The sequence below is a fragment of the Protopterus annectens genome, chromosome 5.part0, assembly GCF_019279795.1.
Source record: "Protopterus annectens isolate FY-2018-M chromosome 5.part0, PAN1.0, whole genome shotgun sequence".
In the NCBI taxonomy this organism is placed as follows: Eukaryota; Metazoa; Chordata; order Ceratodontiformes; family Protopteridae; genus Protopterus; species Protopterus annectens.
This window is the reverse complement of record NC_056735.1, coordinates 21,146,658-21,160,869: the sequence shown is the minus strand read 5'-3', so window position 1 is coordinate 21,160,869 and position 14,212 is coordinate 21,146,658. Positions and strand designations below refer to the sequence as shown.

Below are 14,212 nucleotides of genomic sequence, written 5' to 3'. Positions count from 1 at the left end.
TCTGTAATGATTGTCATTGTCACCTGTGGCACATAGACTACTCAAAGGTGATATGTGCCTTGCATATGGGGCAATGTGTAACTCTGTAACTCTGCTTGATTGCATATGCTGTCTTTCTGTAGGACACATAGTAGATGGATAACTTACCATAAGGACATTAACCTCATATGTGACTTTAGTACTATATGCCTGAGGAAGAGATTTATCTAGCAGTCCTACTTAATGGCACACAGAGCACCTCAGTGCACCTAATCACATGCCATTTGTATCACTGGCTGGGCAACCGTCATCTCAACACAGGGCACCTGCCTGTGTCCCTCTTGGATTGGGGCAATATGTGCTGATCCTGTAAATATGAGTATAAAGATGTCTATGATTTTGAGGGCTGTATGGCCATTATGCTAGATAAGTTCAAACATCCTGTGGTTGCATAACATGATGTAAAATGCTCTAACAGGCTCACACACAAACATGGCTACATTGAGGCTAGCACCACTTCAAATCACTGTGTACAGGACACGCCAAGGTACACATGTAGTGCAAGTTGGCTGTGTGTAGATGAGAATACTTGCCTATGTAGTGGTACGTGCTACAGATCACAGTACATGATGAACGCAACACACCTCATGTCTACTAGTTCCATCATTTAGAATATATTATGCTTAATGACATCTGCAGGCCTTGTTGTGGTCAGTCCTTTGGGTGGTCACATCACCCGCTACAAATAAAACACTGCAAAACCCTTCACACACACACCAGGTAGCCAGGAGTGACCCCTACCTATCTAGTGTTATACACTATAGATCACAGTACTTATCCTATGTGCCACGGCTTAAGTTTGATACTGTACTGTCATCTGATAGTCTTAAGGTGGATGACATCATAACACCTTGTAGAAGAGGGCAGTTTGAAGGCCAACAGCAAGTTACAGGGCCAAAAAGTGCATACCCATTGCAAGTGGATAGCCCATGAGGGCATGTCAGTTGTTCTGCAGGGGAATACACATACACACGTGCACCAAGTGACCTGGAGTGAGATTAGAACCCCTACCTATCTAGTGTTATACATGATAGAACACAGTACTTATCGAATGCAGCACAGGGTAAGGCTGTTATGCAGGCACAGTACTTGTGCATTACACAGTCTAGGCTTGTATTGAACAACATCTGTGGCCTGCAGAGTGATATTGCTTCATACTGTTATCTGCATCTAGTATCCTAGCAGTGAGATAACTTTTATTATCCTAGCTATGTGTGTACACTTACTAGTATGGCCATATGTGATGTTTGCACTTAGGCAAACCTGTGGCCAGGAACAATGTGCCCTGTCCATGCATGTGTTGACAACATTATACATTACACCACTTGCTCACGTGTGTCTGTGTCTGTCTACATGGTGACATCCAGCAGGCACAGGTGTCTGTAGGTAAGTATATTATGTACTGTTGCGCCCTTAGTTTGGATCCTTTTAGTAACCGTATGGATGTGTGATAGTGCAGCTTTACTCACCATTATTAGGGTGTGTAGGCCAATAGAGACATCCACACACATATTTATGTATATAACAGGGATGTATATATAAATGTAGTTGTGTGTGTATATGTATATGTGTTATGTAGTTATATGGGGAGAGTCTATGTATTGTTTTAATATATATAGCTATAAATATATATATTTGACACTACACAGATATAGGTATACTACGTATGTGTGAACGAGATAGTGACAGACAGATATGTACATGTCTGTATGCATAGACATATCTATACATAACAGGTCATTTTGATGAAGAGGCAACAAAACTGCATGCATAGACATATTTATACATAACAGGTCATTTTGATGAAGAGGCAACAAAACTGCATTTATTTTAACTAAGTGTATGGGCATGCCCAGTGGAACTGTCAGTACTTTGAAAGTGACTATAGACAACACCTAGCTGTACTCCAGTCCAGGATTTTGTGTGTTATAGACAATGACATATGTCCCTGGTTCTGCAGTACCGCACTTCACTAAAAATGTCCATGGCATTCCCCAGCTGTCTGCTGTACTTAATATGTGACTGAGATTCATAATGTTACACCACACACAGACTGACAGTCTGTAAAAACTCTAACATAATACCTCACATGCAAAAGATGTGAATACTTCCAGATTAGAACCATCAACACCATCACCCATGCTACCTTCCCTAGTCCACTGAGCCACATAGGCTGCCAGACAGAAAGGAGTCATTCATCACACAATCAACAGCATAAATATGTACTTTGTTATTCCACTGTTACGTGGGGCATAAAATGTGTAATCGTGTTCTGTGTTACAGCCCTGAGATTGCCTGGTCTGCTGATATACCATTGCTGACTTATTGTTAAAGCAGTTATATGGGAACACTGGTGTGTTGGGGGTGTAAGAGAAACAGCACATGACCTGCTGGGATAGACAGTAGTCCAAATATCATGTGACCTCACTGTTTAACATCTTCCTTGACTGATGTAGTGAATTCCAACCAGGAAGCCTAGGGATTATTAGGGAACACATACTATTGGACTTGGTATCTGTAGTCGCATGTGGATGTTACATCTGTCCAAATAGGCCACTATATTTCCTTGCATAAATGCATCAGATCCATACATATGATACCATATGTTAGTAATTCTTACAAGTAGTGTGTAGGTTAGAGCATTACCTTGTGAATGCAGTAGTTGCCAGAACTATAGTTCAGGGCTGACGCTGTCTGATGCAAGCAGTACACAACCAATACATGGAAAGGTACAGGTTGTGTGGGTTGCCTGGCATCAACAATTTTAATGTATACACGTGAGTAGGAGTAAGGTGTCAGTCCCTAAGGCCCTAGGTTGCCAGTGAATGTGCTGTGCATTGTCTCTTAGCCAAAGCCGGGGTGTACAGGGCATGCCTACAGGGACAACATCATCAAGGGTTCCTCCTCTGAGTCCTCTTGTGAGTGTGGCTGTGGTGACCTAGGCACTGATGGGGGGCTATGTATGCCTTCCCTTTGCTGATCCTGCTGCAGCTGTTTCTGCAGGATCATATATATACATACAAATATTTCAGGCACGGGCATTAATGCCCTTCTAGCTTGCCAATATACCAAAACACTTGTTCCCATAATAAGTCTATAGGCTGTTCTTAAAAACATCTAAACTAGCACTTGCTTTAATATAATTTGGTAGTCTGTTCCATGCATCAACTACTCTGTCAAAGAACCAATTAGTACACTTCTCATTCCTATAGAATTTTCTACATAGGTTGTCTGATGATTTTCTAGTATTTTTTGTTAACCTCAAACATTCCCAGAGGTAGTTGTCACTAAGTGCCCTATATACCTGAATAAGATCTCATCTTAGATATCTGAAAGAGACACTGTACAAGTTCAGATAGTTTAGTCTTTCATAATAATTTACATTTTCACATCCATGCATACCCTTGGTATATTTCCATTGTACTCTTTCCAGTTTACTTATGTGTGTTTTTTTGTAGGGTTTCCATATTGTTATTCCATATTCAAGTTTGCGTCTAATTGTTTATTTAACATTTGTTTACTGGGAAAGTCCAACTTGGAACAAAGCCAATTTTCAGAGGGGGCCCAGGAAGAAATGCTCCAGATGCATGTCTTTGTAATGTGGGAGGAAACTGGAGTACCTGGAAAAACCCCACACAAATGCAGCGAGGACATGCAGACTCCACACAGAAGGCACTCCAGCTGAGAATCAAACCGGAGAACCTCTTGCTGTGAGGCAACAATGCTACCACTGTGCCATCTAATGTAACTAACAAACAACGACTTCATTATTTTTGATTTCCTAGACTTTATACGTTTTTATACAACCTATAGTTCTATAACTATCAAACTCATAGCTGAATCTACCCATATACCCAGGTCCTTAAATGAGTCTACAGTTTCAATCATTGTGTGCTGTATTAAATATTCACCTTTCAGTTTATGTCTACCAAATCTCAAATGCTTAGGTTTTTGATGTATTTATCAGCATATTATTCTCCTTTGCCCAAATGGTTAATTTAGTCAAGTCATTTTGCAGACATGCCTTATCTGTAACACATGTAATCAGTTTACACAATTTCAGGTCATCTGCATATAGACTGTAGAACACCTCAGATGAAAAAGTTAGATCTGAAAGATACACTCTAAATGAGTAAGGGCCTAGGACAGAGCCCTGTGGGATATCCTGACTATAACCAAGTATTTTGTCTGTCCAGTTACTGTATGATGTTTGCCACATCCTATTTGTAAGCCATGCAGCTATCCATCTTATCAAGAGTACATCAATACCTAGTTGTACTAATTTATTGATCAGTGTTTTGTGTATGACCTTGTCAAATGCTGAAGTTAAATTTATATAAATTACATCACAGTACAATTTTTCATTCATAGCTCTTATTATAACATTATAGATCATGTTACAGGTGGTAATAGACCTGATTTCAACATACTCATGCTGATATATGGTTTCAAGTTCCATACTATCCAGTTCTGACAATAACTTATCCAATATTACCTTCTTCCTTGTTTTTCCAGAACATGAAAGTAGAGATAAGGGTCTGTATGACTTTGGGTTTGCCCTACACCTCCCCATGTGCACATGTGGCTGGAGAGTACTGCAGGGCTCCACCAGATATATCACAGCACTGGAACTGTGACTTCATAAGCCCAAACACATGCTGTATGATGTTCCTGTGTGGCTCATGATGGCATTCTTCCATGGGTATGTGCGCATTTCTGATGGGTGTCATCATCCACGGTTCCAGTGCATAGCCAGCATTTCCAAGTAAATGGCTATGTGGGATGTCCCCACTAGCAAACATCTCCTACAACTGTGATGCATGCCATATATGGGAGTTGTGATAACTGCCAGCATACACATTTATGATAATCCCTTGGGCATTACAAATGACCTGGCATTTGATAGAGTGGTACCTCTTGCAGTTGACATAGATTCTACCCTCTTCACCGAGTGCTGACTTGATGTGTACATGAGTGCAGTCTATCACACCCAGTACCTCAGGGTAGTGTGCTACACTGTAGAAGTGGTCCATATTGCTGGCCCTTGGCTCATGGGTGAGGGGGAAAAAATGTGCTTACTGGCATGTGGTAGCATGGCATCCAGGAACTGGTGGAGTACCTGGGATGCTGATGCCTGTGAAACTCCCATCATGTCCCCAGCTGGTCTTTGAAAAGTACCTGTAGCTAGTATCCTAAGGGCTACACATACCTTTGTTTCCACTGGGATGGGTTCCCCTCTGTTGGCTCTGGGTCTGAGTTGAGGGCAGCAAAGTTCAGTGAGTTGTTTTAAAATGTCCCTGTCCACCTTGTAGTGCTGTACAATCTCTAGCTCATGCAACTCCTGGTAGGTTACCCTGGGCCTGAACAGTCCACTCCTTCTCTGTCTAGACCTATTGTCAGCAGTAGCACTGACTTCAGCATCTAGCGCATACAGATGTAGCAGACCTGCAACAGCCCCTAGCACTGTCTGTTAAAATTTTCAAGTCTGTACTCCAGTGGTGCAGAGTATGGGGGAAAAATCAAATTGTGGGGTATATGCATACTTTATAGTGCTCTGCTGTAGGTGCTGATTGTGATTTGCTACCTATGATGCATTCCATCTGCATAGTATATCATTAATATCATTTAATGGCCCTAGTTTAAGTTAAACAGGGGTAAAAGCTAATATGTCATTGGCTTTTAGATACACTCAGCACTGTGGCACACAGTGCAAATGCATGACCCGTAGGTAAACAAAGCTCAGCATTTAGTGTACACATACCCCCAGACTGCCATGCTCAGTGAGGTGGCGCACCACACAAACATGCTCCCCTTAACTAAACAAAGCTTATAAGTCAATGTACACCCCCAAAAGGATACACTCAGCATGGCACCTCACAGCAAAAACAGGGGCAGCTATGCTGATATAAGCTTAGAAGTCATTGGACGCACCCTCCCTTGATGTCAGCTACCTTCTCTGTAACCACCAACATGGTTCTCTGCCTACAGGAAGGAAGATATGTGGACATGACTACCCCTTTATGCTACTCAGTAACTCCACCTCATGTGCATAGGGATCTGTGCTCACAGCCTGGAAACTACATGCTTCACACCCCTACCAGTTAGCAACAGCACCAGTGCACCATTGTAGATACTCCACGCAAGGTCCTGTTATACATTTCTGTCACATATTAGTTTTGTTTTTCCAATTTTTTTTTTTTTTATAAAGCATGTTTGGACAATGCAGCATACTATGCAAACATGCCCAGATTATTAAAAAAAATAAAATTAATTCAACTTATTCCCTTTCAGTTTTCAGACACACAGGAGGATAGTTACACTCATATATGTATGTGATATGCCATTTCTGTCCATATATCAACCTTTTTACAGCCCCTTTTTATTTATTTATTTATTTTACATTTGTTGACCGGGCTAGTCCAACTGGATATATATCCATTTACAGTAGAGGCCCGGGGAGAAAAGCTCCAGTACAGGCAAAAAAAACAATGATATATCACAAAAAAAAAAAAAATATTTTGAATAAAAATATAAAAGGTAAAAAAGAGAAATTGCAAAATAAAATCTAAAATTTGTCTGTCCACACTCCTGTACATGGAATTTTTCCCACTGCAGACACTGACACGGGGTCTGAAGAGCTGCCTATCTGCTTGCTGGATTGCTCTACCTGACTCATCTGCATGATAGTCACCTGCTTATGAGGTGATTTGCATGCCACAGAACTTCCCGTGTTGGCGTGTGCATCATACCTCTCAACCTCTTAGAGTAAGAAATCTGGACAAAGCCATAAATAAAAATGGAGCAAAGGCCCAAAAATAGAAACACTTTTTAAATATTCCTCTTAGAAACTTAGAAAGTAGACAGAAAAAAAAGTTATGTACTCCCCATAACGTTGCATCTGAGTAGTTACACTTCATTTTTCTGCAACCTGTGGGTATTCGGATCCATATCGGATCCGAGCCGGCAACTTTTCAAGCATCTTCTCCAAGCACCTCCCCCTTACCCATAACCCATCACCATCTCCTACCTTCACTCAGATCAAGTTTGCCACTACTCAACCAATCAGCAACTCAACTTTACAATAAACCATGAGCAGGTTCGGGGGAAGGAGGGTGGGACGTCGTCCCCGAACCTGCTCTTGGTTTATTGTAAAGTTGAGTTGCTGATTAGTTTGAGTAGTGACAAACTTGATCTGAGGGAAGGTAGGAGATGGTGATGGGTTATGGGTAAGTGGGAGGAGCTTGGAGCAGATGCTTGAAAAGTTGCCGGCTCAGATCCGATATGGATCCGAATACCCAGAGGTTGCAGAAAAATGAAGTGTAACTACTCAGATGGAACGTTATGGTGAGTACATAACTTCTTTATCTGAAGTAGTTAACTTCGTTTTATCTGCAACCTGTGGGACAGAGTCCCCAGCTACTCAAACTCCTGGGAGACCCTCATGGAAGGATATTCCTGAGCACCTCAGAGCCAAAGGATGCTCTCCCTCTGGAGATCAAATCCAACTTATAATGAAAAATGAAGGTATGTGACCTTGCCCAAGTTGCTGCCGCAAATGTCATCCAGTGAAACCCTAGACCAAAAGGCAGCAGAAGTCACCATAGATCTGATAGAATGAGCTTTAACAGGAACAGGTGGGGACAGACCTTTGTCTTTATAAATTTGCAAAATACATTGTGTAATCAATCTAGCTAAAGAAACCTTGGACATGGTTTACCCAGAAAAGGTTTAGAAAAGGACACAAATAATTGGTCAGACTTACAGAAGGGCTTTGTTCTGTGTAAATAAAAACAAAGTTGTCTATGAACATCTAGCAAATGCACTTTATATTCACCCTTGTTCTGAAAATTTGGAAAGAAAACAGGCATGTTAATTGTTTGATTAATGTTTGATTTAGAAGCCACTTTTGGTAAGAAAGAAGGGTTTGTGCGGACAGAAACCCTGTCCTTATGGAAGATCAAGTAAAGGGGCACGGCAGACAAAGCTTGAATCTCAGAAACCCTCCTAGCTGACGTAATGGCCACTAGAAAGGCTGTCTTTCAGAATAAGAACTTCAAATCTACTGATGCTGCAGGTTCAAATGGGGGAGCAACAAAAGCCTGGAGAACCAAGGTAAGGTCCCAAGAAGGAACAGAGTCCTTAATAGGAGGACGCAAAAGAAAGGTGCCTTTAAGGAAAGCCTTACACAGTCTAGAAGAGGCCAGGACATTCATGTTTTCACCTACGTGGAAATTCGAAATAGCTGCCAGTTGCACTTTCACAGTTAAGGAACTAGCCCCTTGCTGAAAAATATTGGCTAAGAAATCCAACACTGCAGGAACAGGGGCTGTAAAAGGATCCAGGTTTCCCTGAGAAGCCCAAATAAAGAATTGTTTCCATTTACTGTGGTAAATCTTCCTAGTGGAGGCCTTATGGGAAGCCACCAGAATAGTTTTTACTGAAGATGAAAGACCGGGAGTCCTGGCAATCAAGGGAACTGGAGCAACCAAGCTATCAGCTTGAGACTGTCCAGGTTGGGTGGACAAGTGCCCAAGGAATGAGAAATGAGATCCGGGCAGGGATCCAGAATCCAAGGAGGAGCTAGAACATGAGACCAGAGGAAGGGGAACCACATCTGACGAGGCTAGAACAGGGCAATGAGGATCACTTTGCACCCCAGTCGGCAAGCTTTCTGAAGAAACTTCAGAATGAGAGGTAATGGGGGATAAACATACAGTAACTCGGGAGGCCAAGCATGGACCAGAGCATCGCTGGGGGATCAGAGCGAAAAACTCACTGCACTTCATGTTGGAAGGAGATGCGAAGAAATTGCAGTAAGGCTGACCCCATGCAAGGAAGATCTCCTCTGCTATCGATTGTTTCACAGACCACTCGTATGGCATTAGAATTGCCTGACTCAATCTGTCCGCTAAAATATTGCAGCATCCCGGGATGTGCATTGCAATCAGAAACCGACTGGTGGAGATTGCCCACTCCCACACTCTCATGGCCTCGTGACAGAGGGTAAGATCTGGTTCCTCCCTGTTTATAGATGTACCAGACAAGTGACATGTTGTCTGAATGGATTGCAATAGTCCCCAGAGGAAAAACTATGTGGAAGGCTTGCAATGCTAAAAGCACTGCTCTCATCTCCAGAACATTGATATGCAATCTGGTCTTGATCTGGGTCCATGTGCCTTGGACCATCCTCCCTAGATAATGTCCCCCCACCTGAGCTGGGAGGCGTCCATGGTCACTGTGGCTTGGGCTGTGGGTGAAACAAATGGGCGTCCCGCTAAGATCTCCAGCGATTGGATCCACCAGAAAAGTGACGCCCTGCAGGCTTTGCTGATTTGAATTGGATATTCCATGGGGAGATCAAGCCAAGACCACTGTACAGGTAGAGTTCACTGAAGAACACGCATGTGAAGATGCACACAAGGGAGGATAGAGATTGCTGCAGCCATAGAGCCCAGGACTCTGAGAATGTCACCTGCCTTTGGAAACCTGGGGCCAAGAACTACTGATATATGGGCCCGTAGGCTCTGGACCCTGTCTGGAGTTAGGAAGACTTTCAATCGAAGGGTATCCAGCCATGCCCCGATAAAGTCCAAGATCTGCACCGGGTCCAAGAGGGACTTGGAAACATTGATGGTGATCCCTAGCCAGTCTGCAAGATGAAGGAAGGAGTCTCTGGCTAGGCAAAGAAGATGCTTGGTGGAAGCAGTGAGGAGCCAATCATCTAGGTAAGGGAATACGTGAATTCCCTGAAGCCTCAGGTGAGCCGCTATGGCTGCCATTATCTTGGTAAACACCCTGGGGGGCTGTGGTGAGACCAAAGGGTAGGGCTCTGAAATGGAAATGATTGGCCCCAGCTGAAAGCGAAGAAATCTCCTGGAGCTTCTGTGAATCTTAATGTGGTAGTAAGTGTCCTGGAGGTCTATCGAGCATATCCAGTCACATTCTCGAAGATAAGGTAGAATGGACTGTAGAGTGACCATCCGGAATTTCTGCTTGGTGACAGCCAGGTTTAAGGTTGACAGGTCCAAAATGGGCCTGCGGTCCCCTGTCTTTTTTGGCACTAAAAAGAACCTGGAGTAAATGCCTGATCCAGACTGATCGGGGGGGGGGGGGACCGGTTCGATGGCTCGTTTGTGAAGCAGTGTGGAAATGTCTAGCACTGCCATCTCACTTTGAGTGGGTGGGACATCTGGGAGGCGGTTTGGTTGGACGGGAGGGGTCACAAACAGGATGGTGTAGCCTTTGGATATTATTTGAAGCACCCAACAATCTGCAGTTATGGACTACCAAGCCATTGGGTGCAATGATAATCTTCCCCTGACTGCCTCTAGAGTAGGGCAGTCGGGCAACCCCTCAGGGGTGCTGTATGGGCCTGTCGGAGAAGGGCTCCCTAGACCCAAGGTTCCTCAGACCCCCTCTGCCTCTGGGGCGGTGTCTGTCCTGTCCTCCTCTGCCACTAGGTGACGAGTTGTCCTGAGAGTCCCGGGATAAACTGTGATTTTCGGAACCACATCTTCTTTTGCCCTCTCTGATTCCTAGAAAAGGATCTTTGAGGGCTAGAGAAGTGGACTCCGACAGCAGACAAAGTCTTCCCATCCTTTTCACTCTGAACAAGGGTGTCACATATGGTCTTCCCAAAAAGAGAAGAACCATTGGAGGGAGCATTCGTGAAAGCCGCCTTGAAGGGGTCCGCAAATTGACACAGTCTGAACCAAGCATATCACCTCATAGCCACGCCAGTCCCCACTGTCCTAGCTGCTCCTTCCATAGCATGGGAAAGGAGGTGCATAGACGTGTTTGATACTGATTTCACAATCAACATTTTCATGAACAGATGCTTGTCCTCCAGTGACAAAGACTCTGGGGGTGACTCAGCTAACTCCGTGACTAGGTCTCGCTGCAGTCGTATAATGTGTGCCATATAGTTAAGCACACGGATGGAAAATGTCACTGAAGAATATACTCACTTCCCGAATCGATCCACTGCCCTGGACTCCCTATCCGGAGGGTGGACCGAGGAACTGTCCTGAGACATTTCCCTCTTGGTGGCTGCTGCAACCACCATAGCATCCATGGGGGATCATTTATACTAGGCCTGTCTGTCTGAGGGTGGAGAGAGAATCTTGTCTGGGTGTTTAATATCGGCTCTATGGTGTCAGACTCCTTCCATGCTTGCGTGGTGATAAGATCCACTATGGGATCTGCAGGCAGGGACACCCAGGACGTTGATAGGCCCATGCCAAAAGCCTACAGGAACACTGATTCATCTGTAGAAGGTTTTGGGGCTGACCAACCTCCCCTCTGGCAGAAGATCTCCATGATGTCTCCAAAGGAGACATCCTCAGGAGGTGACCTGGGGAACATTCTCCTTCATCTAAATCGGTATCTTCTGTCAAGGAAACGGGAGAGTCCAGGTGCCTCTTTTTCATGTGTGCTTATGGGGGCCCTCTTCAATGGGACTCTCTGAAGAGGGCTCGTGAGCCATAGAGGGTTACTCCAAGGGAACTGCCTGGGGCTCCTCTAGCAAAGGCTGTCCCTGGGACAAGCTGAAGGGAGTCATAACCAAATCTGAAGGAATCTGGGCGGAATCCAAGGAAATAAGCTGGGGTCTCGATCCTTGGGAGAGAACCCTCTCCACCACATCGAATGCCGATAGAGAGCGCACCTCCTTAGCATCCAACAAGGAGGAAGCTCTCCCCGGGTCCAATGTGAGGATCAGGGCAAAGGCTGGGGTAGCCAGAGCTCCAAAGGAATGGCTTGGATCTGGCAAAGTAGGAGCTGAAGACACTTCCGTCTCCTCTGATCCAACTCCCGTCCTCAGCCCCGAGAGTTGCTCAGATCCAAACTGGTCGGATCCGAGGAACTCAAGGTAATCTCCGTGTTGAGGTTGGAGGAACCGTCAGTTCTGAACCCCCAGCTATGAAGATCCTCGGATCCATAAACCCCAAAACCACAGGCCGGATTGGGGAAGGAGAAATTGGATGAAAGAAGGGCATGGAGGTCCCCCCTCCAGAGGGAGAGGGGCCTGGCAAGACTCCCATCTGGATTTGGGTCCAAATAAATTTCATCCTGTTTTCCATATCCAATTCAGTGAGACTCTGAGTCGAGCGCGAGGAAGCGACCAACACATATCTGGCTGGTCGCTGCGACGACCTGGATGAAGGCCTCTGATCCAAAGGCTTCGTTGGCTCTGGGGAGAATCTCGGGGACTGAAGCCGAGGAGATGTAGGTCTCGACACGTTAGAAGGCAGGCTAGGGAATGACTCCCAATCTGGAGACCGTTTATGGGGTCTATCCCCCTTCTTCTCTCTGTCCTTATCCTTTTTTCTGTCTCTTCCTTTGGCCTCCCATTCAACAGGTCTAGTGGGAGGGTGATTCCCAGCCTGAAGGGGAGGTTGGGCAGCAGCTGCAGGAGCCAAGGCTGATGACTCCAGTGTGGAAGCAGGTAGAAGGCCTTTAACCACCAGGTTGGCCTTCCTTTCCTTCAAGGCTCTAGGGTTAAAACTATCGCACACACTGCACTGCACTGATAAATGGGGAACACCCATGCAAACAACACACAGAGTGTGACCATCAGCCATTGAAAGCTTATGGCCACACTCTGTGCAGTTCTTAAAAGTAGGTTTGGGCTGATCAGCCATTCTACACACACACACACACACACACACACACACACACACACACACACACACACACACACACACACACACAGCCCACCTACCAAACTCCAACACAATATAAGCACGCATACCTATGGGGAGGGAGGGCCTACACTAAACTACTTTACAAACTTTTTTTTTTTTTTTTACCAATGAACAAGCATTTGGGGGAGGAAAGGGAACTAACTGATAACACACTCTCAACTCGCAAAAAAACCCCAAAAAGGCACTTACTACAACCCTATGCTCAGAGCTACGAAGATCATGATGCTGATGCACGAAGTAGCAAATGAGATCTGAGGGAAGGTAAGAGATGGTGATGGGTTATGGGTAAGGGGAGGAGCTTGGAGCTTGGAGCAGATGCTTGAAAAGCTGTCGGCTCGGATCCAAATACCCACAGGTTGCAGATAAAATTAAGTTAACTACTTTAGATTAACAGGTTTTGCATTAGCATGAATGTTCTGAAGGATATGAAGTCTAAAACTCAAATGTCTGTCATTATTTTTGAACTTCAATCTTTGATGATTTACCATTAATTTGCCAGAAAACCACAATTCTATGAAAAACAGACCAAAAATATAAGGTCAAAATCTGGCATTCTGCAAAAATCTGTACAGTTGAGAGGTATGATATGTGTGTGCCGCCCAGCAGTGCTTACTGAATCTAAACCCAGCTTACTTTCATGTAAGCAGTGCGACACAATGCCTACATGGTAAAAAAAGACTGAAGGCTTTATTAAATCCCTGCCACAGTTACACATTTTAGACAATACATGCATAAATGTGCTATAATAAAACTGAGAGGCAAGTAAAGGGAATTTCCCACATTCCTATAGTGTGTTTACATTTATTTTCATTTATGAATCAAGTTGCATTATGTATTTACTGTTTTACATTTCACTATATTTTAATATCACTTACAGAAGCACTGAAATATAACAGAGAAGTGTAGTGAAAAGTTAGGTACATGTTTATCTATATGGTTAATCCCTGGTTTTCTTTCTCTTTTTTTTTTAATTTTCAGGTATGGTTATTTACGATAATGATATTATTCCCGCTGGTAAAAGGAAAACTAAAGTGAAATCTGGAAAAAAAATCAATAAACACCCAAAAAAAGAGAAAACAGTTTCTAAAAGGATTTACTTTGTCTAGCACGATTAAACTAAGAACTGGAATGTTACAACACTCCCTTTTGGTTCACACTGGCATCGATGCTCATGGATGTGTAAAATAGTTGTGCTTTCAAAAAGTGTGGCTGAATCCAGTATATCACTGAAGGAAATGAATTCCTCTTATAACAGACTGCTTTGCAAAATCACAGAAATGTCTGTTAATTTCTTTAGTAACAAAGAAACTATGTCTCAGTACATCTGAGGTAAAATGGCTTTTTGTTGGTGAGTTTTCATTCAGTTTAAGAAATGGTTCTTCATAACATTACAAACTGTTTTATGGAATATGACAATAAAGAAATCATACAAATTTTTTAAACAAGAAACTTCTTTATTAAAATATCAT

The 14,212-nt window shown here is 43.8% G+C and overlaps 1 protein-coding gene across 1 annotated transcript in view; it reads left to right on the top strand.

Annotated features, from left to right (window-relative positions):
• The window catches only part of LOC122802004, a 360,864-nt gene extending 346,992 nt beyond the window's left edge, over window positions 1–13,872 (top strand). Inside the window, exon 5 of the mRNA XM_044071752.1 lies at window positions 13,722–13,872. Coding sequence (XP_043927687.1) covers window positions 13,722–13,740 — 19 coding nt within the window. The 3' untranslated portion in view covers window positions 13,741–13,872. The remainder of the gene's footprint in view (window positions 1–13,721) is intronic.
• Window positions 13,873–14,212: the final 340 nt, after the last annotated feature.